Raw genomic sequence first — 27,486 nt, 5'->3', positions numbered from 1 at the left:
ATTTACCTTTGTTGTCTCTCTTGCTGTTATTTTTCATACTTTATATGAAAGTTGTCATTAAAACTTTTAACCTTGATTTTTGTTTAAAAAACACATATCAGTGAATCATTTTTATGTAGAGGAAACTTACACCTAGTGATCAGGGAACAAACTGAAACTGATGATGGCAACTGGATGGTTTCTGTGCTCTGGAAAAACAGATTTGTTCTGTTTGATCTGATGGAGGTTGTCTGTGTTCTCTCTGATGAAAAGCATGTTCATGTCAATCAATGATTTCATGTCATTAATTATTATTTTTAATCACTGCACATCTTAATGATTTCACTTTGCCACCTTGACAATAAATGGTATAAATCACTGTTCATCTCTGTATTTTCTCGTTTTATTCCTTTAATTCCTTTAATTACAGAAGCAACACACTGAATTAATTAGGATGGAGTAGATTAGATTAAAAAGCAAAGGCAAAATAAACAGGCAAATAACAGAAGGAATGAGAAAACGGAAAGAATAGCTAATTATCATGTGATTTTTTTTTTAAAGAACATTTCTTTATTGTTTTTTTCATGACTGCTGATTTTGAATCTTAGTCGTGATTAAACAGAAAACAGCAGAGAAAAAGGGAAGAATTGATTACCTGATTTATTTAGTATTATTTTGCTTTGTGTTTTTTTCATAATCCAAGATGGTTAGACCAGTTTTAATCATGATCTGATCTGATCAAAGTCCTTCATTCAGAAGTAAAGGTTACATCCAGTAAACAGTTTTATAACATTTATTATGAGATCATAAAAACATTCAAAGTTCAGACTCCACAAACCTGACCACTGATTCAGAGAAACATCGAAGACGGAAAGTAACTTCTGGGATTATTTCTTTGGTTTTGTGTTTGTGGTTGAAGGAAACTTCATTTGAAATAATAGATCAGATTTACTTCGTTTTTGTGTCTATAAGTTCATATTTTGTTCTTCATGTGGGTTTTATAGGTGAGACTGTCAACTGACTCTAGATGGACAATAGCAGTGAATATGACACCTGTGTCAGAGACCCAAAGTAAATTTGTAAAAACAAAGAAATGGGTAGGTTTTTTTTTAAATTATTATTTCTAATGAAAAGAATGTTAAAAAGTCGGCGAAAGGGTCAACCTTTGTTATGTGAAGTCATTCTGTTTAGAGTAAAGCCAATATGACAAAGTCAAACTTAAAGAGAATATTAGAGGAACATTCATTTATCGGTGAAAGTAGTGTATTTACTCTGAATTTGATAATCTTGTTTATTTTGTCTTGTAAATTTCATAACTGTTTGGCATAATTCGAAAAAGGTGACTTAAACTTTGAAAACTATCATGGGGCACTAATAACCAAATCTGTAGTTTTGAAATCCACTAATACTGTACTTCTCATGACATCTCATGCTTCTCGCTGCTACATACTAGATACACCACATCAACTAACTAAATAAACTCATGATGTCTTCTTGCAGTTACTTTTAGAAGTTTGGTCTGATTTTTAAATAATCAAACATTCCATGTTGATTTTTGTGTTGCTCTTCCTCTGAATATCAACACATAAAAAGGTTGGCTTTATGTTGATATGAAAAAATACTTCAGCTCAAAGATTACTCCACTTTTTATTTGATTTATTGCATGAAGGGATTTACAGTAATCCAGAGATATTCAAATCCAGGGCATGTTTAAGCCGGCTTGTTATTCAAACCTTTATTTTACAGTTGTAGTACATGTACCTGTTTCACTGTGACACAATGATCAGGAAATCAAAGTTTGCACCTTTGTGGGCTACTCTGGTTTCCTTTGACTATAAGCTATTAACCCTTTGTATTATAAACGATAACCACAAGATAGCCTAAATGACTGAAAAAATAACAAATCAAATCCTTATTCCAAGTCTAGAAGACAAACATTGACATAGCATTATTCATCTATTTTGAATCAAAACACATATAATGGTTGACAAAAATAAGGTGCAAAGATTGATGGACTGCAGAACAAATCTCACCAATCTGATTGGACAGGTCAGTCAGGGCGGGTCAGTGTACATTATAGCAAACAGATTTTTATGTTGATAATCAAGAAACAAGCTGTTCACCAATTTACTCTTAAAAACATAAAAGCAAAACAAGGGGGACCAGCCACCCAGGGCACTTTCAGACACTTTATATTATACTGGGGAACAGAAAACTAAAAACAAACTCTTTTTGTTTTGATTTTTATTTCTGTTACTCATTTATCAGTTTCAAAGAAACTGAATAGAACAATAGAACACTGGGGCTGTGACATTCTTTTTTGACATTTTCTTTCTGCGCTGTTGTGTCTCTTAACCTGTTCATTTCTAAATAACTATTTAACCTCTGTGTCTGAAACTAAAGAAAATCTTCCCTTCAACATTCAAGAGTGACATGATACAGAACTGGATTAGATCAGAGGACTCCTTCTTCTTGGGAATCAGGATTCCCACTCATCTACATCTGGTTCTTGGGATAGGCTGTTTCTCCCACAGTAACCTGAGTAGCCACATAGAAACTAAGAACATCAAGCATACTTTTATAAACCTGATAGTGTTTAACATGCAGCTATTCCAATTTTGAGTTCCATTTTGCTGTTGGAGCTTCAATATAGTCCACTCTCTTTACATCAAGATTTAATTAAGGCTGATTAAATGTTTTTAATGTTTATCTTCAGGGCAAAGCTGTGGAGAAATTCAGTCTTTCAAACTCTGAACCCTGGCTGAGACCTGAACTCAGTGAGCTACAGGTCGGCTGTATATCATGAGATTCATTATTCTTAATTCATTTTATTTCAGAATGCTGACCCTAAACCCTGAGGCCTGACCTTTTTGAGAATTCTGACTTAGATCCCTGAATTCTGAGTTAAATTTCCGAATCCCGACTTAAAACACAGAATTTAAGAAAAAATGTTTGTGTCTCAAACAACAAAAATATACCTCTCTTAACTTTTAAGCTTTAAAAATAAATAAATAGTAAAATAAAAATAAATCATTCATAAAGCAGTTATTCCAATGTTTATTTTCAATTTGGCATTCAATCTTCTACATTGGACACTTCTGCACATCTTCCATCCTCAGGCCAAATCTTTGGAGAAAGTCAGTCTTGTGAGCTCTGAACCCTGGCTGAAACCTCACCTCAGTGAGCTCCAGGTCAGCTGTGTCTCAGCATTCATAAACTAAAGATTTATCCAAGGGGATGAATACTTTTGCAGGTATCAAAGACATCGAATGTTCAATTTTTACTTTATTCTGAAAATGCATCATAAAAACAAAATATCAGCATGATCTGATAAATTCATTTAACATGCAAATTCAATCGTTCTGGGTTTTTGTATTCAACTCAAAGATGAGAATAAATAAATGAATAAATGAAGTAAACAGGGCCTGAAGGAACCTGATTTATTAAAAACATAAAAATGCTGCAGACATCTTGTTAAGTTAATTTTAAACAGCTTTATTACACAGTTAAAAACTTGAATTTGTCACCATGTTATCAATGGTGTCAGTCTTCATGGTCTCTTCATTTAATCAGAATTCAACAGCAGTGGTTCTAAACTAGTCAGACATAAGGATTCATTTCCACCCACTCATGACTAATGAACACCCACACCTGAAAACATTTTGACCACACAAATTAAGTTTGTGAATTTTGCTTAGAATGAAATTTTGGTAATTTCTTAGAAATTACCTCTTTGTACTGGGGAAACCAGCCTTGTTATGCCCAGAATGATTATGAATTACAGTGAAATCTTGAATAATTGGCTGAAGTTTTAATTGTTATAACAGGAAAACTAAGTAGAATAAAGACTATGGATGTATGTCCACTTCGGGCTTGTGTACACCAAACTTTTTTTTTTTTTTCCTTAGACCAAAGCTGTGGAGAAAATCACTCAAGTGAGCTCTGCATCCTGGCTGAGACCTGACATCAGTGAGCTCCAGGTCGGCTGTTCAATCTCATGACATTCATTCATTATTTCTGAAAGATTCTTCGGTTTTAAGGTGCATTTTTCATGTGATATTTCCTGCAGATTAAAGAATCTAATGATTTATCGTGCACTGTTCCAGCCTGGATGTCCTCGTCTGTAGCAAAGGTAGCTGAAAGTCCAAATCAGAGTCAAATAAATAAAGGATAGTGTGTTGAAATCAGTTTCTCCTCCTTTCAGTCTGATCTGATGTCCATGCAGAGTCTGTCTGGGTGTATGGAGCTACTGCAAAAACTCTCAGAGGAGGTCAACAACATCAGCCAGGTAACAGAAAGATATCAGCATCCTCCATACTTTCATAGTTCCAAATCTACATGTTTTAACCTGCTTATATTGTCTGATATATCATGGTCAATGGTGCAGAAAAGTCCCAAAACGTGGAATAAAGCTACATCATGTTTGGCTTCATTAAGACTGGGGTTAAAAGGAGACTGAAAATAATAAAGAACCAGTGATGTAGGAGACAAATAAATCCACTAGAAAAAAAAAATTCAGAGTGATATCTACAGCTAACACAGGTTCAAAGTGTATTTAAGATTTATGTCAGATGGGTTTTTTTTTTGTCCAGGGGAAACATAGCAGAAAGAAGAAGGAGGCACCAGCAGGGGGCAGCAGAGAGCCAGAGAGTCTGGAGATCGGCAAGAGTCTGATCCTGAGCTGGGCCTCAGAGCTGGAGATGAACATGGTCAGTACTCCTTCATTTAGTCATACTTTGACTTAAACATGAGAAATATGTGAATCATATTAACATATTTCACAGTAAATCCACAAACCCGAGGTTCTGTGTTTTATCTCCAGGCCAACATGAAAACTAGAGGAACAAATGTGAAGAGCAGAAGAAGAGAGAAAGAGAGACCAGATGAGGAGAAGCTCAATGACAGACTGCTACAGTGGGCTGTAGAGCTGAGGGATATTAAAGAGGTCTGTTTAGGAGATGAGTTCTCATGTTTGGGGATATAAATACATGTCAGGATGTGTCATATATCCTGTCCTATATCTCAAATTGTACCCCCAGGCTCACGGTGTGTCTGATGATGAGCTGAAGAAGCTGCTGTATCCCAAAGGATCCAACAAGTCCAGGATGTCAGCCATTCTTCCTCTGCTGGAGTTTGTGGCCTGGTCTCTGCTGGCTGAGGATACTGAGGTGAGTTTCTGTTGGTTATTATTTATAATACGTTTTAATAGGGATGTCATAGATTTTATTACCAAACTTCTTAGACTTGATGGCATATTTTATCAGATCATCCCGTCTTGTCTCGTCTCATCTAATCTAAATTTAGCTCATATCGTATCAACTCAGCGTAGCTCATAGCATGTCATACTGTTTTGCACCTTTTTTGTGGCATCATGTGCTCTTGTAACATAACATAATGTAACATACTGAATTGTAACCTACTTTATCTCACATATATTCAATTATAATGAAACAAAAACATTACATTATTGTAACTTAAACATAACATGCCTTCTTTTATCCGATGTATTGTATCGTTTCACATTGTATTGTTTCATAACCTTAACGTAAACATTACCTTAGCATAAACATCACAGTAATGTAATGTTTACATAACACAAAAGTTAACTGAACATTATTTTACATTAACATAACATTACATTAACCTCAACATTACATCACATAAAACTTACATTAATGTTAACGTCACAATAACTCAATGTTTATGTAACACAAACGCAAGGTTAATGTAAATGTTAAATCACATTATCACATGTCACATTACATGACATACATGTTACGTTATTGCAAGCGTAAATGATACACTCTCATAATTTAATGTTTACATTATGTAAACACTGCGTTAATGTTATGTTTGCGTAATGTTAATGTCACATGAACTTCATGTTTAAGTAACAAATTATACATTAGGGAAAACATTAAAGTTAATGTTTCTTTATCATAATGTAATGTTTGTGTTACGCAAACATTATGTTTGGGTATGTTGTCATAGCTTAGCAGTAAGTGACTATACAATCTTATCGTAACATATTATACTGTATCGTATCATAGAGTACTGTACCAGATTGTGTTCTATCATCTTGTTTGGCCATGTTCCATCTCTCTCATATCTAATCATATTTTATACTGTATCATGTCTTCAAAAAAAATTGTACCACAAATTTTCTAATCGATTTAGATATCAAATAATCTTATCTGGTATTTTCTTGTCTTTTCTCATCTTCCATCACATTGTATTTTTCCATATCATATCATATATTGTGTCATTTCACCTCATCATTACCCATCATATCATATCCTGTTAGATTTTCATACTGTATTATTTAATATCTTAGCATATATTATTGTACTGGATCAGATCAGATTGTGTCAGATCATTTCCCGTTGTGTCCAAAAATGTGTCTTTCCATTTTTGTTTCTGCTGTGACATTACTGCTGATAAATAAGGAATAATCTGATTACTGATGAGTGTACACATGATGTGGAACATGTTTAAACCAGACATGAGGTAAAGAGGAGAAAGACCAGAAAAAAACATGTTCAAATTGACAACAGCAGACAGTAATGTGAGATGAATTTAAACCTGCAGGAAGCTGTCTCAAAGATGTGGCTGCCAAGCAAACAGAAAGCGTGGAAGACGACGAGCGGAAACCCCAAATACATCCCGAACTCTGGTGAGTCAGCTGACATCCTTTACTGGTCTATATCTATATTTCTCATTTAGATTGCTTTGTGGAGTGCCTGTTCGTACTATATGGAGCTTATTTTCTTTCTGAGTGTTTGATTTTTGTTTTTAATAACTTGCTGTTATGTTTTTATCTGTTTGTGTTTCAGTGTGGCAGTGGATTCAGAGCGCTGCAGGTAATTAACACTCACAATCAACGACGGACATATTAAGATAGAAAACAGACCGTTGAACTGTTGAACCTAACTTTGACTTTGACATATGTGCTATTATCACTTCTACTCCTGATGTTTCTCTGTCTCTTTCTCTAATCCAGTGTCTGTACGGTTTGACGTCTCCACATGTCACCCCTGGCTCACCTCAGACCTGCATCTCTCTGAGACTGAGCCTTCCTCATCTCATTCTCAGAGTCAGAGGGACCTCGAGCAGCCCTTTGTGCTGGGAGACACCATCATCTCTGCTGGGAGACACTACTGGGAGGTGGAGGTGTCGTCTGAAGGCTACTGGAGGTTTGGAGTGATGTCCCAGTCCACTCTGAAGAAGAAAAGCCCCACCCTGTTCCCTCATGGAGGTTTCTACACCCTGTTAAGGGCGTCTAGATTCTGGGCATGTGACAACACGCCTGTTAACCTGCAGAAGGCGACCATGCCTGCACGGGTTGGGGTGTACGTGGACATGGGGGAGGGTCAGGTGTCATTTTATGATGCAGATCGAAGGGTTCACATCTACACCTTCTCTGATACCTTCAAACACGGTCTGATCCCTGTGTTTGGGTGGCTGGAGAAAGGCACACAGCTGAAAATCAGACAAGCTGACCTGCTAGTCCATGCTCAGGGAAAACATGTAACAGTGATGGATGCTTGAAGGGAACATGCTTCTTCAAAGTTCACTTTACTCTGATTTCCTGCAATAATGAGTATTTATCTGTTGCTTCATGAAGATCTTCAGAAGGTCTCCTGGGTTCTGTTTGACATTAATTCTGTATCTTTTAGTTTAGACTGTATTGGAGTAACAACCACAACTTTACTGTCCATCTCATGCTAACTGTCTTTGTTGGCAACTTCAGGAAAAGTGTGCTGAACTGGCGAGGAGTGAGGGAATCCTCCCTCAGAATCAACTCAAGGTTTCTGTGCTCTGCATTCATATCGGGAATTATCGAGATTCAAATGTTCTGCTTCATCTGAAGAAAGTTTCATGTGTCCCCCGTGAAGATCTTGTTCTTATCAGTTACTTCCATTATATTTTTCTTATCACTACACCTTCCAATGTCTGCACTTGGCCACCTTTAACACAATAAAAGATGGAAATCCTGAATTCATTTCTTTGTGTTTTATTCTTCCTTTATTTACAGAAGAAAATACTCCATCAGTTTAAAGGAGGAAGAGATTAAGATTAGATAGATTAAATGGAAAAAAATACACACATTATAAAATACCACGTGACTTTTAATGTTTCTTTTTTGTTGTTTTTTGCTATTCTTTGATGGTTTGTTTCATGACTCGGCTGGTTTTGGGTTCTAGTCATGATTAAACAGAATACAAGGGAGTAGGGGGAGGTAGAGCGTTATGACTCCTCATCCAAATCAACTGACTGGCCTGAACTGCGTCGTCTGACATCTCCTTAACTGTCTTTTGTAAATTCTGTCCCTGCATCCCCAGCTCTCTGAGTAATGAAACCACTGACCTTGCTACAAACCCTCTACATCCCACTTCTACTTGACGAGTCATAACTTATATCAACAGTAGAAAATATATATTCGCTGCAATTTCCAGTAAATACTAATGCATAATGTCTAATTTCAGTCTACACGGCTAGGGGTCGGTTCTCCTGGGCCTCCACCCTTGCTGCCTGGTCTCCATTGCACCTGAACCTCATGATTGAGATTCCCCAGGAGGGCGGCCTGGCTCAGCCTTATAGATAGAGTGAGGAACTCAGACATCTGGAAGGATCTCGAGGTGGAGCAGCTGCTCCTCACACTGAAAGGAGCTAGTTGAGGTGGTTCGAGCATCTGATCAGGATGCCTCCTGGGTGCCTTCCTGTGGAGGTCTTCATCCAACTGGTAGGAGACCCTGGGCAGACTCAGAACTCGCCAGAGGGATTATATATCCCATCTGGCCTGGGAGCGCCTCAGAAAAACTCAGGAAGAACTGGAAAATGTTGCTGGGAAGAGGGACGTCCGGGTGGACTTGCTCACCTGCTGCCACCCGACCCTGGATAAGTGGAAGAAGATGGATGAATGGATGCATACTAATTACAACTTTGACCACAAGTATACCAGCCTTTTTTATGATATAGGGAGGGGATTTAACATTTTAGGGATGTAAAGTAACTAATTACATTTACCCATAATGTTATTGAGTAGTTTTTGTGTAATTTTACTTTTTGACTAGTCTTAAAAATCTCTAACTTTACTTTTCTACATACTTCTTATTCTGTCCTTTAAGTCAGTTCAGTTTGATTGTTACACTGCCTGTAAAGTCTGTATACAGTCTGAGTTAAGTTTTGTTTTTACACTGCCCCCTCCTGGTTGAAAAGAGACCAGTGGCTATGTGCTAGTTAATTGTCATGTGAGTACCTTGGAGTGCAGATGGCATTGATTCACCTCCTGCAGAATTCTTTTTTTTTTTGGGGGGGGGATTTTTGGTCTTGGACACTATTTGTCAGTGAGTATGATATTTTTATGCTTTATGATAGAGACAGAGTGTGATGTTTAAGTTTGCGCTTCATATTTTTGGCTCTATATTTGTAGTTAGAATTTTAGCTAGCAGAGCTGTAAGTTGGCAGCATGACTAAGCATTTGAGTTTGCTAATTATAGTTTTTGACTGTGCCTTAATTTTGTGCTTATTATTCTTAATGCATTGTGTAATTGCATTATTGCAGTTTTACAAAACAGGATAATACTTAATACTTACTTAATAAATGACAAGATAAGTTTTTGGGATCAAAACATGAAATTTAAAGTCAAGATAATGACTTTAAAAGGCAAATGAGATAAAATTCGAAATCTTGCATTTTAAAGGACAAAATATGAGATTCAATCTGAAATCTTGAGTTCAAAATGTCAAAATATGAAATAAAATGTCAAAATCACAAGTTTAAGTCATAAATATGAGCTGTGAAATTGAAAATATGATATAACACAAACTATTTTTTTTCCTACATTCCTGACATTTGATCCAATTACTTTTCCTTTTTACTTTTACACATTTTTATAACTTAAGGATAATTTCGATCATCAAGGTTTTACTAGAGGAAATCTGCAGACCTTATACCCGTGGGCCAGTTAGAATAAAAATATGATATGATCTTGCAGACCAGGTTTAACTGTACCATGATACCCCTGATATAGAGAGTCAATTGATCTAAGCTCCGCCTACTGCCATCTCAGATCTGGGAGGCAGAGTTTTCCCATCATGCATGAGTGCAGGGTATTTAGATCTGTTTTAGATGTTTAGCTGTGTTAAGATGTTGCTTGTTTTACAGTGATCCCTGCTGGGATTCACTTGCACGTGTTTTTTGAATTATTGCTGTTTTAGATGTTGAAAAACCTCTACACATGAATGAAGTTGTCTACTAAGTTGCTCACTTGCTGACTGTGGTATGTAGCTGGTTTATTATGATAGAGAGAATGCAGCCTTTCAGCTCAGGGCATGATCTACCTCTGAGTCTGTCTCATTGCTCTTAGTTGCCACAAGATACCTCTCATTGGTACAGTTGTCTAATGTGAGATGGTAAAAATTATTTATTATGTACATAATTTGTTAAACTGAATGATGAGTATGAGTATACAACCATGTTATTATTTATATTATGATGATATTAAATGACCCTGAGTAAAAGTTGTTGTGCCATCGCTGCATATATGGGCATGGGCATTCCTATGATGTAATCACACACTGTTCCAAATTTGTGTTCAATAGTTGCCAGGAAGGACTCTAGCCTCGCAGATCAGGGACCTGACTTGGGAGGACCCTTCACCCTGGACTTTGAGAAACAGCTAATGTTTGGAACTCTCATTTGATTTCATTATTATTATTCCTTAATTGCAGTTCATGGGAATGTCGCAACTCACTTATTAAACAGCTGTGGTAGACCATAACAGGAATTTGACCCGACTATTTGTGGAAGAAACCTAATTCACCAATGAGAAGGAGGGACATACAGTTGCAAGAAAAAGTATGTGAACCTTTTGGGATTTCTTGGATTTCTGCATAAATTGGTCTTAAAATGTGTTCATCGAAGTCACAACAATAGACAAACACAGTCTGCTTAAACTAATACCACACAAAAAATGATATGTTTTCATGTTTTTATTGAACAAAACATGTAAACATTCACAGTGCAGGGTGGAAAAAGTATGTGAACCCCTAGGCTAATGACATCTCTAAGAGCTAATTGGAGCCAGGAGTCAGCCAACCTGTAGTCCAATCAATGTGATGAGATTGGATGTGTTGGTTAAAGCTGCCCTGCTCTATAAAAACACACATCAGTTTTGAATTTGCTGTTCTCAAGAAGCATTGCCTGATGTGACCCATGCCTGGCACAAAAGAGCTCTCAGAAGACCTTCGATCAAGAATTGTTGACCTGCATGAAGCTGGAAAGGATTACAAAAGTATCTCTAAAAGTCTTGATGTTCATGTGTCCATGGGAAGACAGACTGTCTACAAATGGAGAAAGATCAGCACTGTTGCTACTCTCCCTAGGCGTGGTTGTCTTGTAAAGATGACTGCAAGAGCACAGCGCAGAATGCTCAATGAGGTGAAGAAGAATCCTAGAGTGTCAGCTAAAGACTGACAGAAATCTCTGGCACATGCTAACATTTGTGTTGACAAATCTACAATAAGTAAAACATTAAACAAGAATGGAGTTCATGGAGGGAAACCACAGAGGAAGCCACTGCTGTCCAAAAAAAAACATTGCTGCACGTTTGAAGTCTACGAAAGAGCACCTGGATGTTCCACAGCACTACTGGCAAAATATTCTGTGCACAGATGAAACCAAAATTGAGTTGTTTGGAAGGAACACACAACGCTTTGTGTGGAGAAAAAAAGGCACAGCACACCAACATCAAAACCTCATCCCAACTGTGAAATATGATGGAGGGGCCATCATGGTTGGGGGCTGCTTTGCTGCCTCAGGGCCTGGACGGATTGCTGTCATTGATGGAAAAATGAATTCCCAAGTTTATCAAGACATTTTGCAGGAAAACTTAAGACCACCTGTCCACCAACTGAAGCTCAACAGAGGATGGGTGATGCAACAAGACAATGACCCAAAGCATAGAAGTAAATCAACAACAGAATGCCTTCAACAGAAGAAAATACGCCTTCTGGAGTGGCCCAGTCAGAGTCCTGACCTCAACCGGATTGAGATGCTGCAGCATGGCGTCAAGAGAGATCCCAATAATATTGCTGAACTGAAACAGTTTTGTAAAGAGGATTGGTCCAAAATCTGGTCTGATCTGCAACTACAGGAAACGTTTGGTTGAGGTTATTGCTGCCAAAGGAGGGTCAACCAGTCATTAGCCTAGGGGTTCACATACTTTTTCCACCCTGCACTGTGAATGTTTACATGTTTTGTTCAATAAAAACATGAAAACACATCATTTTTGTGTGGTATTAGTTTAAGCAGACTGTGTTTGTCTATTGTTGTGACTTAGATGAAGATCAGAACACATTTTAAGACCAATTTATGCAGAAATCCAAGAAATCCCAAAGGGTTCACATACTTTTTCTTGTAACTGTATGACCAGATTAAATCTGATCAAAGTCCTCATTCAGGGGTTTAAAGTTACATCCAGGGGGTGGTTTTATAACATTTATTATGAGAACATAAAACTATCCAAAGTTCAGACTTCACAAACACGACGACATCTATACAGAAACATCACACACAGAAAGTAAGTCATGGGATTATTTATTCAATTTCGTTTTTATAGTTTAAGGAAACTTTGTTTGGAACAATGGATCAGATTTACTTCATATTCTGCCCTGCATGTGTGTTTTATTGGTGTAACCTTTAGCAGACTCTGGATAAATAATGGCGGAGAATACAACACCTGAAGAGAACCAGACTGAAATTAAAATCATGAGGAAAAAGGCAAGTTTTTTCATTCTAACCCTTTTGATGTAGAGGGGTTTCACAAAACAGTCAGGGTTTGCTTCTCTCGAACGTAGCACCCCAGACAATCACTATTGTGTGTATGAGTCTGCAGCAGCAGCTTAAGCGCTCTCCACTGAGTCACCCACATAGCTCAGTTGCTCTCACTGCATCAGCTGAGGTTTACGTTTGAGGAAGAGATGTCCAGCTCGTATTAATAACGCGTCTAGATATCCAAAATAAGATGATTGGATGTAAGATTTAAACCTTGAATCAGTCTAAACTCTTTTAAGGCAAGTGCTGGTCATAAGTGATGTAAGTCTGAGACTGGTAGCATGAGGAGCCGACAGGAGAAGGAAAAGGCAGATATTAAAGATCATTCCTTGGATTATATGAATTGATATCATAATTTTTTTAACGAATCGATCTAAATCGGAAAATCGATTTTTTTTTTTAACCCAGTCCTAGTTTAGAGCAATGTTGCCCTTCAAAGAACAACTTCCTGCGTCATGGTGAATAATGGGTCATCATGAAAACAGCAGACCTATGAGCTTGGAAATGTAGCAGGGAATATTTTAAGATGTTTTAAATTAGGTCTGACATAGACAAGGTCATGCAGGAATTGCTGCTGTCATTTTGAGCTTTGGTTTACGGAGTCAATATTGTTGCAAAACTCAGGAGCGCATTCTAGCATTTTAAGATTATGACTTACTGACGTTCTGTGGTGTACAAACTTTCTCTGTGCACTCTAAACCTATTCTTGCTCTTTAATTCTTTGTTTACCCAACCAATGAGAAACAGGTAGAAGATGGACTAATCATGTTTGCTCTGCCTGTTGTTGCTGTGCTGTTCTCCAGGAGAAATTTGCTTTGATCTCACTAAGAAGTCCCAACATACTATCACATACACACACATGTTAAAAATCTAACAGCCAAAAAGAAGTCGACTGCAATGGTGCAAGGTAGAAGCATGGGTGCAGGAAGTTTGATCAAATAAAGATTTGAGATCAAGCAGACACTTTTTGGGAGAGATCCACTAAGATTTTGTTGCACCATTCTAATAGCGTGGACTTTAGCACAAACAATTGTGCCAGTTGTGCATATACGTAGATACTCTTTTGCAACTACTCCACTAAAGAAGTAGCTCTGATGGGATGCAGATGTCAAACCGCCCACAATTTCAGATGAACTCTTTAGTTATATCTTGGAATTGTAGTGTTATTTTACATTAAATCAACATGTGTTGAAACCTATGACAACAAACAAGATGGATGGTCCAGGACACCTTTGAGAGAAAGAACGGGAAATTTCCATCAAGAAAAACACAAAAAAGACGAAAGGGAAGATCTCAGTCTCAATTACAACTCTTGGTTAGCTTAAAGGCTTACAACAAATGGAAGTAACTGCCACAGAACACTGCCTGATCAACAGGAGACTACTGAATGCTACCTACTGAGGTAGCATGGTGGTGCGTATGAACACAGTGGCCTGGCGCCCCATCACTAGCAGCAAAACAAATCCCTACACTCAACTTCTGTGTATAAGAGACTATGTCTTTGACTACTGCAAAGGAAGCGTGCCTGCAGAGTTAGCATCTGTCCCAATGGAGATTATCCGGAGAATGGGGCACTCGGAGACTGAAAGGAGGAGGACCTGAAAGCAGCACAACACCTACAGCCAGATGGGGGGGAGGCATAGATGGCGTTGTGCGAGAAAGCGGAAGTGGGGAAAACGAGCGAGGCTGCAAGCTAAGAGCAGCCCCACACAAACCTGCCATACCAGGCATCTCTGCACCTGCCCACTCCCTCCCCAACAAGATGGACACGCTTGTTTTGCCACAGGCCATGTGGCACATCAGTGGCTATGCACTTAGATCACCAACACCACAATGCCAGTGAGACAGAAAAAAAGATAAAATACCATTTTCAATCCGAGATCACATTCCTGCAGAGACATGCAGCAAAACGCACACCTGTTGGCCCATTAGATGATGATTGGATATGTGTGACTCAGAGGCTGGAAAAAGGAAAAAAAAAAAACACACATCTGTATCCCTGCTGTTTTTATTAAATTACATAAAACACACTATTATCAGACGAACTAGTAGGTCTGGAAATCAGTCATTGGCCATTAATAGTTCAGAGAAATCATCCTTGATGGTGTTTAACTTCCTGCTTTATAAATTGATATTTTATCAATTAATTTATACATTCAGGATTTCTTTTACCATGAATGAACAGCAGCCAAAACTGAAACAACTACAGACATACGTTTACACAGGCGTGGTCTATAATTACAATGAACAGAGCAGTAAGGAAATATTTATTTGATGAAGATGATGAAACGGAGGACGATGACACACTGATATTACTGACCATTGCGCCAGGCACGCGCATACATAGACGTCAAAGGGGGCTTGAGCACCTGCCTTTTTTCTTCCTTGAAAGTAAGTGCCCTTTTATTAGTGCATTTTTTTTCTTTAAATAAATAACCCAATCTAATCCTCATCTAATTAATATTCGTTCTACTAGTTTATCAATACCTGATACAGACAGACAGCCCTCCTTAAAATGTGAAAGGTACACTGAAACTAAGATCATGTCACCATCAGTAAGTATGTACCTGTGTGGAGAGGGAATAATAATAATAATAATAATAATAATAATAATAATAATAATAATAGATCATTAATATATTATGGAAATTCTGTATTCTGTTCCTTGGTTTTTAGAGGCTCAAGTAATTAAAAGGAAAAGTAATTTAAAAATTCGGTTTAATCATGTCAGTAGCACTATGACATTTCCTTTTTCTCAATGAATTTTTTGCAGTGATTTTCAGTATTTTGCAGTTTTTTCTTTTTCAGTAAAATTATCAAATGAGCAGGAGAGAGTGCAGATGCACTAAGCCTTATTGTTACAACTAATAATTAATTTATACTGATTAAATGTTGGTTTTCTTCAGCCTCCCCGGCGTGCTGTACACTCTTACAAGACTGGCAACAGACCTACCTTCAATGAGTACCAGGTCAGCTATTTCTCGTAACATTCATAAACTAAATGTTTGTCAGGTAGCTGTTTCAGTGTTTTATTTCAATTTGGGGTTGAATCTTCTATGCAGTTGATTCTGAACACCAGGATTGATTTAAACTGATTAAATGTTGGTTTTCTTCAGCTTCGCCGGCGTGCTGTACACTCTTACAAGACTGGTGGCAGACCTACCTTCAATGAGTACCAGGTCAGCTATTTCTCATAATAATCATAAACTAAATGTTTTCAGGTTTTCACCTACATTTTTATTAGGGCTGTCAAGAAATTAAATTTTTGAATCTTGATTTTCAATTGATGTCACAACTTTCAGAGTTAACTTTTGATTCATCCCAAATTTTTTTTTCCATTTCTATCTGGTCTAAATGTACCATACAGGAATAAATCAAGATGAATATCCCCTTATCAACATGAGTGGACAAAAATGCTTTCTTTATGCAAATGTTTGTTCATGGAAACAATCCAAAACAACAACAGAAATGTTAAAAATATATCTAGATTAAGCTCAAAGAGACTGAATGCTACATAGCATGGTAATGGATACTGACCTTAATGTTACAATACTGAATAACACCATAATGCAGTGTCCAACTTCAGACTTCTAGAAGTTACTCCTCTGTTGTTCTCAGCAGCCTAACACATAACAACAAATCTCATCATCACACATATTCATAAAGTACATGGTCAGTTCAATTTTAAATCTCTTTAAGATCATTCCTGGGTCCTTTACCCTGAAAACAGAGAATTTCAGCCTCACATGGGGAAATAAAGGCTAACAGAAAAATCCCGTTACACCAAGTGGGCTCAAAACAGAATGATACAGTCCAATGAGAACAAAGACTGTTAAAAGTTTGTTTCTTGCAGAGTTGTCTGAGCATCTCCATTGTAAACAGTCCAGCATGGCCTGCCTTTGGCATTAATGGGTTAACTTTGACAGTCTCCATTTTCATTGGATTTTTTTCCTGTAGAAAAAAAGAATCTGAGGATTTATCGAGCTGTGCACTGATAAAAAATATTCAGCCCAACCCACAAAACCTAGGCAACTTTTTGCATACATTATTTTTGTAGATAAGCCAAATTAATCTTTAAAAAAAACTGCTACTCTGTTAAAGTTCAAGAACAAAAAAGTTGAAGTGAAATTTACTTACATTTTCAAGTAGATTCAATGAGACTTACCTTTGTTTAACTTGTTTTTTCTTTGAGATACATGTAATTTCAATTATTTTCAGCTTGTAAAAATGATTCATTCTTTCAAGACTTCAAAATCCGAGGTTTTTAGGGAATAAAAAATACATCTTTTTACATATTTTATTCATTTAGAATTAGTTAAAAACCCACTGACAGATGTAAAGGGTGACCAATAGCACTGATTTGTAAAAACAAATTACAATCATGAAAAATTGAATGTGCTGAGTTAGAGCTCTGAGATGCTTTTAAAGGAGCTGATAAATTATGGTTGTTGTTTGGAAAAAAAGAAAAAGTCATGCAAACAGGTGGCTTAGGTTTTTCTGAGTAGATCTGGTAGGATATTTTTATCAGTATAATTGTCTGGAACTCCTCATCTGAAGCCAAGGTCACAAAAAAGTAAAATAAAGTAGTTGGTTGTGTCAAAGAGGAAATAAAACTTTCTTCTCCTTTCAGTTCCGTTATGATCGGCCGCAGAGTCTGTTGGAGAGCAGGAATATTCTTCAGAGACTGTCAGAGAAGGTCAGCAACATCACACAGATAACAGGCAAATGTCCTACTACTGTAATTGGTGACGTCTGTCTGTCTGTCTGTCTGTCTGTCTGTCTGGATTTAACACGCCACAGTTGTTCTGATTGTCCTTGATACCTCTCAGAAAACTTCTTGGGTGTACTGGTTTGAAACTGGTGCCTTGAAAAAATCATGAATATATACAGATTTTTAATAAAATCCTAAAATACCATAATTTGGGACCCTCTCCTTTGTCATAAAGTGACTGTGGAAGTCTATTGCATCTTTGTGCCAACAGGGGGCTGCAGAGTAAAAAGCAAAGTGGGCGGGTGATTATGTGGCAGAACTGAGGGATCTGGAGCAGGACTGTGAATTTTCATTGACAATAATAAGAGAATGAGTGGTCATTGGCACAAATGAGGAAGAATGCAGCGGAGGCTGCTGTAGGAGGACAAACTGACTTATGAACAAGACTAGGTTTAAAGTCTAATATATGGCTGACCGCAACTATCTGAAATGCCTGTTGAAGTGCCTGACTGAATTGTGTGTTTTGGCAGAGTGATTAGTTTTTGGGGTGTGTATTTGTGCTGTCCCCCTAGATTTGATAGTTTAAAACATAAAGCCCTGTCAACAGTAAACAGCTAACTTGACATGACAGGGTGTTTTTTATACCCATTGCATGAATATATTCCATTTTCATCTGGGAAAGCTCCCAGAGAAAGCGTTTGGGAAGGGCAGGGCATTCCCTGGTCATCTCAACAGGTAGTTGGAGGACAGTTTAGCCTAGACAAGACAAAATGATGTGGTGTACATACACACCCTTTGAGCTGACAGGCTGCTGCCAATAAAGATAGTTAATGACAGAGTTTCTTGGATATAATTGAAGCCAAGGCCAGTCAGGATTTAATAAAGACCAATTACATGTTGTTTTTCTTTCTGCCTCTGTCATTTGTTGGACAATCTGAATATCGGATCACACCTATCTTCAGAGAGCACCAGGTGAACTGTTTCTCATAACATTCATAAACATTCATAGTTAACTTGTGATTAATCCCAAATTAATCACACTATTTTTATTTGGTCTAAATGTACCATACAGGAATATATCAAGATTGAAATCCCCTTATCAACATGAGTAGACAAAAATGCTTTCTTTATGCAAATGGTTGTTCATGGCAAAAACCCAAAACAACAGATAATGTCCAAAAAGTTCTCTAGATTAAGCTCAAAGAGACTGAATGCTCCTCTCTGCATTGGCAGTGTACTTAGCCAGCAAGTAGTGAGGGGTATTTTAGACTCTACAAACTCCAAGTAACAGAGTCATTAATGGGCTAACTTTGACAGCCCTCATTTTTCTATAGGCAGAGTTTTCCCATGTTGCCCTAAGGCAGAGGGTTTCTATGTGTTTAGATGTGTTTAAATGTGCTCAGGTGCATTTAGATGTTGGATGTTGTCCAGAGATCACTGCAGGGATTCCTTTTCTGATGTTTCTGATGGATTATTGTTGTTTTTGATGTTCAACAGTTTTGCATCACGAGTGAAGAGACTCCTTCCTGACAATAACTATGACTGCCTGAACATTTTTCAACAGCCACGTCCTGAAACCTTTTAGAAATGATAAAGAAATGTATAAAGTACCTCAGATGCATGTATCTTATCACTTCCTCTAGTGTGAAGAATAGAAAAAAAGTTATGCAAACAGGTGGCATATGTTTTTCTAAGAAGATCTGGTAGGATATTTTTATCAGTGAACTGGTCTGGAACTCCTCATCTGAAGCCAAGGTCACAAAAAAGTCTGAATCAAAGTCAAATAAAGTAGTTGGTTGTGTCAAAGAGGAAATCAAATTTACAGTTTCTTCTCCTTTCAGATCCGTTATAAGCAGCCACAGAGTCTGTTGGAGAGCTTGCATGTGTGTCAGAGATTGGCAGATGAGGTCAAAAACATCAGACAGGTAACAGCCATACATCCTACTATTATTTGGCCACCTGTCTGTCTGTCAGTCCGTCTGTCTCAATTTGACACCACACCGTTGCTCTAATTGTCCTTGATACCGCTCAGAAAACTTCTTGGGTGTACTGGTTTGAAACTGGTGCCTTGAAAAAATTACAGATATGAACAGATTTTCAATATAATTCTAAAATGTCAGAATTTGGGACCTTCCCCTGTGTCATGAAGTGACTGTGGAAATCAATTGCATGTTTGGGCCAACAGGGGGCAGAGTAAAAAGCAAAAGTGTGGGGGGATTATGTGGCAGAACTGAGAGATCTGGAGCAGGACTGTGAATTTTCATTGACAATGATGAGAGATTGAGTGATCATTGGCAGTGGAGGCTGCTGTAGGAGGACAAACTGACTTATGAACAAAAATAGGTTTAAAGCCTAGTATATGGCTGACCGCAACTATCTGAAATGCCTGTTGAAGTGCCTGACTGAATTGTGTGTTTTGGCAGAGTGATTAGATTTTGGTTTGTGTAATCGTGCTGTCCTTTATGCCAGTGGGTTGAAAATTTGACGGATCTCTTAAGTTTAAAACATAACGCCCTGTCAGCAGTAAACAGCTAACCTGACACACCAGATAGACTGTTTTGTAAACTCATTGCATGAATATATTCCGTTTTCATCTGGGAAAGCTCCCTGAGAAAGCGTTTGGAAAGGTAATTGAAGGAAATTTTAGTCTAGACAAGACAAAATGACATTGTGCACATGTGCAACCTTTGAGCTAACGAGCCACTGCCACCGTAGATTGTTAACGACAGAGTTTCTCGTGTATATAATTGGTGCCAAGGCTGGTCAGGATTGATAAAGTTGTGCTATTACCAGCATATTTACATTGATGTATATTGCAGAAATGTTGATTGACATGCACTGTCCTAATCAAATACATTTTTTTGAAAAATCCTGTTTTTCTTTCAGCCTCAGTGGTGTTTTCGACAACCTGAACGTCAGATCACACCTACCTTCCAGCACCAGGTGAGCTGTTTCTCATAACATTCATAAACTAAATGTTTTTGAGGTTTTCACCTACATTTTTATTAGGTCTGTAAAGAGATTAGAATCCTTAATCTTGATTTTTAATTGTATTTTAGTGAAAGGAAATTGTTGTTCATCAGGGGGGTTTTTTTCAGAGAGGCAGTTGTTTAAGGTGTAGTGTGTGTTTGTGGTGATGGAGGTGGTGGAGATGTAAAGCTGGATGTCGTCAGTGTAACAGTGAAGTGAAGTCCATGGTGGCGAATGATATTACCAAGAGGGAGCAGTTAGATAATGACCAAGCACCGAACCTTGGGGGATGCCTAGTGTCAGGGGAGTGGTGGAGGAGGAGCAGTTGTTGATGTGAATGAATTGTTGTCTGTGCGTGATTTAATCCAGGAAAGTGTTGTATCAGTGATGTTAAGTGAATGTTCCAGATGGGAGAGCAGGATGGAGTGGTTGATGGTATCAAATGCAGCTGAGAGGTCCAGGACGATGGGGATGTTGATGTGGCCGGAGTCAGAGGAAGTAAGAAGAGGAGGTTGTTGGTGACTTTCACTAGTGCTGTTTCAGTGCTGTGTTGGGGTCAGAGGTGGGATTGGAATGGTTCATAAAGTTTGTTATGGGAGAAGTGGGACTTGAGTTGTGTGGCGATGGCGCATTCCAGAATTTTTGACAGAAAGGGGAGGTTGGAGATGGGCTGGGAGTTAGTCATGTGATCAGGGTTAGATTCAGGTTTTTGAGGATGGGGTAACAGCTGCAAGTTTTAGGGATAGGGGAACAGAACCAGTGCATGCAAAGGAAGGAGTTGATGATGGTGGTAATGACAGTAGAGATGGCTAAGAGACATTTTTTAAGGAGGTTTGATTGGATGGGGTCAGGGGTGGACGGGAGGTTGCTTAATCCGCTGTAAATGTTGTAAATTTTAGATTGGAAATTTGATAGGGATGTGTTGCATTTGTCAATGGGGAAGATTGAGGGGCTATTGTTATAGGGTTTAAGGAGTTTATTGACAGTGGCGATAAGAGCTTTAGGGTTGGAGGAGCTGGAAAGGATAATTTGGGAGTAGTAGGTGGACCAGGCAGAATTGAGGGCTTGCTGGTATTCTTATATATACGTGGTCAGTGTGGGCTTGGAGGTGAACAGTTATCAGTAATTACAACTGGCTTATCTTATTTCAGAGCTCCATCCTGAGGTCTTCTAGAAATTAAAAAGCACATTAAGTACTTCACATGCATGTATCTTATCAATTCCTCTAGTGTGAAGAATGGAAATGTTATGCAAAAAAAGTGGCCTAGGTTTTTCTAAGTATATCTGGTAGAATATTTTCATCAGTACAATGGTCTAAAACTCCTCATCTGAAGCCAAGGTCACAAAAAAGTCTGAATCAAAGTCAAATAAAGTAGTTGGTTGTGTCAAAGAGGAAACAAAATTTGCAGTTTCTTCTCCTTTCAGGTCCGTTATGAGCGGCCGCAGAGTCGCTCATAACGGACCACAAGGGCTCGCTTGTGGTTCAGAAACTGTCAGAGGGGGTCAGTAACATCAGACACATAACAGACAAATGTCCTACTACTATAATTGCAACGTCCGTCTGTCTGTCTGTCTGTCTGTGTCAAAATTGATGCCACACTGTTGCTCCAATCATCCTTGATACCTCTCAGAAAACTTCTTGGGTGTCCTGGTTTGAAACTGGAGCCTTGAAAATAATCATTAATATGTACAGATTTTGGATATATTCTAAAATGTCTAAAATTTGTGCCCTTCCCCTGTGTCATGAAGTGACTGTGGAATGTTGTTGCATCTTTGTGCCAACAGGGGGCTCTAGAAAAAAAGCAAAGTGTGGGTGATTATGTGGCAGAACTGAGAAATCTGGAGCAGGACTATGAATTCTCATTGACAGTGATGAGAGATCTAGTGATCAGTGGCACAAATGAAGAGTCTGAACAAGACAGAAAGATGTTATGCACATGCGCAACTCTTGAGCTGACAGTCCACTGTCACCATAGATTGTTAATGACCAAGTTCCTCTTTGGATTTAATTGATGCCAAGGCCAGTCAAGATTAATAAAGACTGACTACATGTTGTTTTTCTTTCAGCCTCGGTGGTCTGTTAGTCAGTCTGGATTGTGGATCACACCGAACTTCAGAACGCACCAGGTCAGCTGTTTCTCATAACATTCATAAACTAAACGTTTTCAGGTTTTCACCTGCATTTTTATTAGGGCTGTTAAGAGATTAGAATTTTTAATCTTGATTTTTAATTGATGTCACAACTTTCATACTTAACATGTGATTAATCCCAAATTAATCACACTATTTTTATTTGGTCTAAATGTACCATACAGGAATATATCAAGACTGAAATCCCTTTATCAACATGAGTAGACAAAAATGATTTCTTTATACAAATGTTTGTTCATAGCAACAACCTAAAACAACGACAGAAATGTCTAAAAATTCTCTAGATTAAGCTCAAAGAGACTGACTTTTGAACAAGACTAGGTTTAACGCTAATATGGCTGACCACAACTGTCTGAGATGCCAGTTGAAGTGCTAGACTGAATTGTGTGCTTTGGCAGAGTGATTAGTTTGGGGTGTGTAATTGTTCTGTCCCTAGGTCTGTGGGTTGAGAATTGATGGATTCCAAAAGTTTACAACATAAAGCCCTGTGGATAATAAACAGCTAACTTGACAGGACACATAGACTGTTTGATATCTCCATTGCATGAATATATATATATTTCATATTCATCTGGGAAAGCTCCCTGAGAAAGCGTTTGGGAAGGGCAGGACATTTCTAAAATTCTCGAAGGGTAATTGGAGAAAAGTTTAGACTAGACAAGACAAAATGACGTTTCTCAGTGGATATAATTGATGCCAAGGCCGGTCAGGAGACTTGCACTCAAGTTTATATAAGCAATGAGGGTGACAAACAGAGACTTTATGGATTGACATGGCATGAAGGAACCTGGTAAATGGAAAGGAGCAGCTAGGTTGGCGAAAAAGGTCGGCAACACACGACCAAAGCTCTAGCCAGACATTAGAAAATGCTACAGATGCGGTGGAGAAAACCGCCTGGCAAAGACTACAGGTTCACCAATAAAAAATGTCACTACTGTAAAAAAGTGACTTATAGAAAAAGAGCCCACAGAAACAAAACGGGGTAAAGGATGAGGAACTTTTCACCATGTATCATATTAAGGTCTTCACATACTGGGTCTATTTTTTCTGCTGCATCTTTTCCAGATCTATAATATGAAAAAATGTAACTTTTTGGGGACAAAATGTATAGAATATGGCAAATTGTTTTGTACTGCAAGCCTGTGACTCTGTCACACCTTTAAAATCACACTGGAACCGTCCAACCAGCATACACTCATGCATCATAGCGCTGAGCCAAGTTGGAGAAAACTTTTCATCCTGTCTCTGTTAGGCCTCCTGCAGATTTTGCAGTTTTAGCGATCTCTGCCATGCTACGCTGTGAGACATGAATCTTATACATCAAGTTTGATGTGTGCAGACTGAATGATTACAACTCCCGCCGAATGCCACTGAATTGCAGGCTATGATGTACACTGATGTGTAAAGAAATAAACGTCATCAGTGTGCACCACATCAGTGTGCATCATCCATCTACTCCACCAGTGCCTCGGTAAATCATAGAGCACAGCAACAACAAACCTGATTTAAATGTAGCATATATATGCTGAGAAAAACATCTGGATCATGATTTTCCTCTTTGTTGGAATCCCACAAACTTCTGCATTTTGGCATTGTCTTTTTTCTAAATCTAACTTGTATGTTGGCACTAGTGTCACATTTAAAGTTGCATCATTTCGTCCTGCATTCCTATGGGTTGGTTAGTCGACGTTGTTCGTAGCAGCAGTCACATTGTGAGATGTTCATCCTAAATTTCCACACTGGAGATAGTCATCCCTAGAGAAGAAACAATCAGAAAAGAGCTAAAAGTAAATGGGAAAAATGTAACATTTAAAGTAGACACAGGCTGTAGATACACTAGAATGTCAAGTAGGGTATTTTAGAGGAAGCACCAGGAATATTCAGGATGTTACACCCAAAGTGTGTGAAGGAGAGGTATCCCAGGCCATTCCTTCCTGCAGCTGTTAGACTCCACAATAAGAACTGCACCAAGTATTAACTATTGATCAATAACTAATATTTATGTGTGTAATCCGTACACATCTGCTTACATATATTTGTTTATGTATATATGTGTATATACACTAGGGCTGTTAACATTAATGCGTTAACGCTTGTGATTAATCTTGATAATGCAATTTAATCATATGACTAAGTTTGACCACAACTTGCTCCCGTAGTCCTTCAGTGCGGATGTTTACGTGGCTGGGGGTGAAGAGGTGAGAGGGTCAGACACAGCCAGCAGTGATGAGTGAGACAGACTCAGGTCTGCTTAATGGCAATTTTCTTTTTTAAAAGCTGGTGAATATCAGTTAAGATAAAACCTAAATTGTGGGTACGTACTGCAGTGATGGACTGTCTTTACACCGAAGCACAACGAGTCTTAAGTTCCACCTTCGGGCAAAGCACATCTTTGCTAATGTTAGCAAAGATGCTAACAATAAGACAGGATCACCATGGTCATACCAGTCTCTTCAGCTGCTCAGAGAAATGCTGAAAAGAGTTCCAAAACTTTGAGCAAGTCCTGTTTGTTAACTATATTAATCCAGTGTAGAAATCTGCAGTGGAATTGCCAAAACTGAAGTTAATTAACGAACTTTACGAGCTGAAAACTGAAAATATGACGCATCCAGGTAACCTCAGTAAATTAGATGATTATATTCTATATATACTGATGAAAAATGGGAAAATTTAGTTTTTGATGAGAAACTTCAATAAATACAGTTGTGAATGTGTTTATATTTGAGGAACATACAATAGATGTTACAGACTGAATCAAAGCTTTTTAACTCAAGCACTACTCAGATAAGAATACTAGTAGTTTAAATATTGGCCCTTATTTTGTCTTTTCACCAAACCATAGAAAGTATCGATAAGGACTCAGATCAGCATTTTCAAGGTGCTGTACATAGAATTAAAAGAATACAAATAAAACACTTGACAATAACAGCCTTTAAAAATCTAAAAATATATGTAAACTTTAAAAAAAATGTGATTAATCATGATTAAGTTAAGTTTATCATTTGTAAGTTACATTTTTATATTTCCTATTTGTATTTATTCATTGTACCAGTTGAATCCTCCTTTTACTCTCTTGTGTGCTTTGGAAAATCTTATCTTATCTTATCTTATCTTATCTTATCTTATCTTATCTTATCTTATCTAATCTCATCTTAAAGAGGTCTGTTTGTTTATCAATAACTCTAAATTGTCCTTCCAGGCTCACAGAATATCTGACCTGAATCTGCTGGATCCCCGAGAACCCAGAAAGTCCATGATGCCATCCATTCTTCCTCTGCAGGAGTATGCGCCCTGGGCTCGGATGAATGCTGGGACTGCCTTCAGTCTCGTCTCAGTCTGTGCTTAGAAATAAAAGAAAAAGAATCAACAACCACCAAAACATTAGTTACTCTCAAAGAATAGTGTTTTCACTGTGCATGTGTATCCGTTCCTTTCCTCACGTCACCACCACTGCCATGTCCCGTTATTAGCAAACCCTTCATCCCTCCTGAAATCATCCCAGGCTCCTCTACCTTTGGCTCTGCCTTCAACAGGAAGCTGTTCTCCCATGACCCCATAAACTGCAGCAAACACCCTTACTCTTTTGTCAGATATTCAGTGGTCATTTTAGCAGACCCTGCAGTTCCGTGCCTGCCTACAATGACTCTGCTGTTTATTAAAACTGGGTTATATCCATCATTTCAAACTCTTCTGGAATCATTCATCTGCTTTTAACAGTGACTGAAAATACAATACTCATCATAATACAGAGGCCACAATAGGATACATATCACAATACAGAGGCTTCTGTTCAATACGTATAACAATAACAGAGGCCATGATGCAGGACATACAGATAACTATTTAATCGCGATACACATTTAATTGGGGTCATGATGTAATAAACGTCCTACAACAAACTCCAGCTGCTTGTCATTATTGTAAACTTTAAACATATACATTAAGATCCTCAAAACTCCAGGTAAACTAAAAAATCCCTTTATAATCTCTTAGCTATTCATTAATTCAAATAAAGTTATATTCCCCTTTGTAAACCTAAACTGATCCTCTGTTGTCTCTCTCTTTCTGTTATTTTTCATACTTTATAAAAACTTTAACCTTGATTTAAAAAAAAAAAAAAAAAACATATCAGTGAATCATTTTTATGGAGAGGAAACTCACACCCAGAGATCAGGGAACAAACTGATACTGATCTGTTATCTTGGAGGAAAAATATTTAAAAATGATGGCAACTGGACGGTTTCTGTGCTCAGTAAAAACAGATTTGTTCTGTTTGATCTGATGGAGGTTGTCTGTGTTCTCTCTGATGAAAAGCATGTTCATGTCAATCAATGAGTTAATGTCATTAATTATTATTTTTAATCACTTCTTAATGATTGCACTTTGCCACCTTGACAATAAATGGTATAAATCACTGTTCATCTGTGTATTTTCTTGTTTTATTCCTGCTATAATTACAGAAGCAACACACTGAATCAATCAGGATGGAGTAGATTAGATTAGATTAAAAAGCACAGGCAAACAAAAGAAGGAATGAGAAAATGGAAAGAATAGCTAAGGGATTTCACGTGACCTTTTGAAAAATATTTCTTTGTTGTTGTTTTTTTCATGACTGCTGATTTTGAATCTTAGTCGTAAACAGAAAACAGGAGAGAAAAGGGGAAGAAATGAATACCTGTTTTTTTAGTATTACTTTGCTTCGCCTTTTGTTTTTTAATAGGCCAAGATGGTTAGACCAGTTTCAATATGATCTGATCTGATCAAAGTCCTTCATTCAGAAGTTTAAGGTTACATCCAGTAAACAGTTTTATGACATTTATTATGAGATCATAAAATC

At 37.8% G+C, this 27,486-nt stretch overlaps 2 protein-coding genes across 3 annotated transcripts; both read left to right on the top strand.

Annotated features, from left to right (window-relative positions):
• Positions 1–961: 961 nt before the first annotated feature.
• LOC121504876 (nuclear factor 7, brain-like) lies at positions 962–7,937 on the top strand. The gene is made up of 10 exons (XM_041779958.1): positions 962–1,076; positions 3,888–3,959; positions 4,049–4,111; positions 4,184–4,267; positions 4,572–4,688; positions 4,802–4,924; positions 5,019–5,147; positions 6,568–6,652; positions 6,813–6,839; positions 6,980–7,937. Exons 1-10 carry the CDS (start codon positions 1,026–1,028, stop codon positions 7,525–7,527), a joined length of 1,299 nt encoding a protein of 432 aa, XP_041635892.1. The 5' UTR covers positions 962–1,025; the 3' UTR covers positions 7,528–7,937.
• A 4,577-nt stretch (positions 7,938–12,514) lies between these two features.
• On the top strand, positions 12,515–27,068 carry LOC121504262. Of its 2 annotated transcripts, XM_041778961.1 has the most exons (10): positions 12,515–12,563; positions 12,687–12,763; positions 15,724–15,786; positions 15,934–15,996; positions 17,448–17,513; positions 18,441–18,500; positions 19,370–19,453; positions 20,415–20,471; positions 22,566–22,625; positions 25,849–27,068. In XM_041778961.1, exons 2-10 carry the CDS (start codon positions 12,704–12,706, stop codon positions 25,993–25,995), a joined length of 660 nt encoding a protein of 219 aa, XP_041634895.1. In that variant the 5' UTR covers positions 12,515–12,563; positions 12,687–12,703; the 3' UTR covers positions 25,996–27,068. The 2 variants fall into 2 exon arrangements, with proteins under 2 accessions (XP_041634895.1, XP_041634896.1); XM_041778962.1 differs by lacking the exon at positions 18,441–18,500.
• The last annotated feature ends 418 nt before the right edge of the window (positions 27,069–27,486 follow it).

The sequence above is a fragment of the Cheilinus undulatus genome, linkage group 22 (assembly GCF_018320785.1).
Source record: "Cheilinus undulatus linkage group 22, ASM1832078v1, whole genome shotgun sequence".
In the NCBI taxonomy this organism is placed as follows: domain Eukaryota; kingdom Metazoa; phylum Chordata; class Actinopteri; order Labriformes; family Labridae; genus Cheilinus; species Cheilinus undulatus.
This window is presented reverse-complemented; position numbering and strand designations above follow the sequence as displayed.

Coding starts and splice junctions, on each gene's coding strand:
- LOC121504262 (XM_041778961.1), top strand. CDS start 12,704: ATGGCGGAGAATACAACACCTGAAGAGAACCAGACTGAAATTAAAATC. Junction 12,764..15,723: donor TTAAAATCATGAGGAAAAAG/GCAAGTTTTTTC, acceptor GGTTTTCTTCAG/CCTCCCCGGCGTGCTGTACA. Junction 18,501..19,369: donor CTATCTTCAGAGAGCACCAG/GTGAACTGTTTC, acceptor TTCTCCTTTCAG/ATCCGTTATAAGCAGCCACA.
- LOC121504876 (XM_041779958.1), top strand. CDS start 1,026: ATGACACCTGTGTCAGAGACCCAAAGTAAATTTGTAAAAACAAAGAAA. Junction 4,268..4,571: donor AGGTCAACAACATCAGCCAG/GTAACAGAAAGA, acceptor TTTTTTGTCCAG/GGGAAACATAGCAGAAAGAA. Junction 6,653..6,812: donor CAAATACATCCCGAACTCTG/GTGAGTCAGCTG, acceptor TTTGTGTTTCAG/TGTGGCAGTGGATTCAGAGC.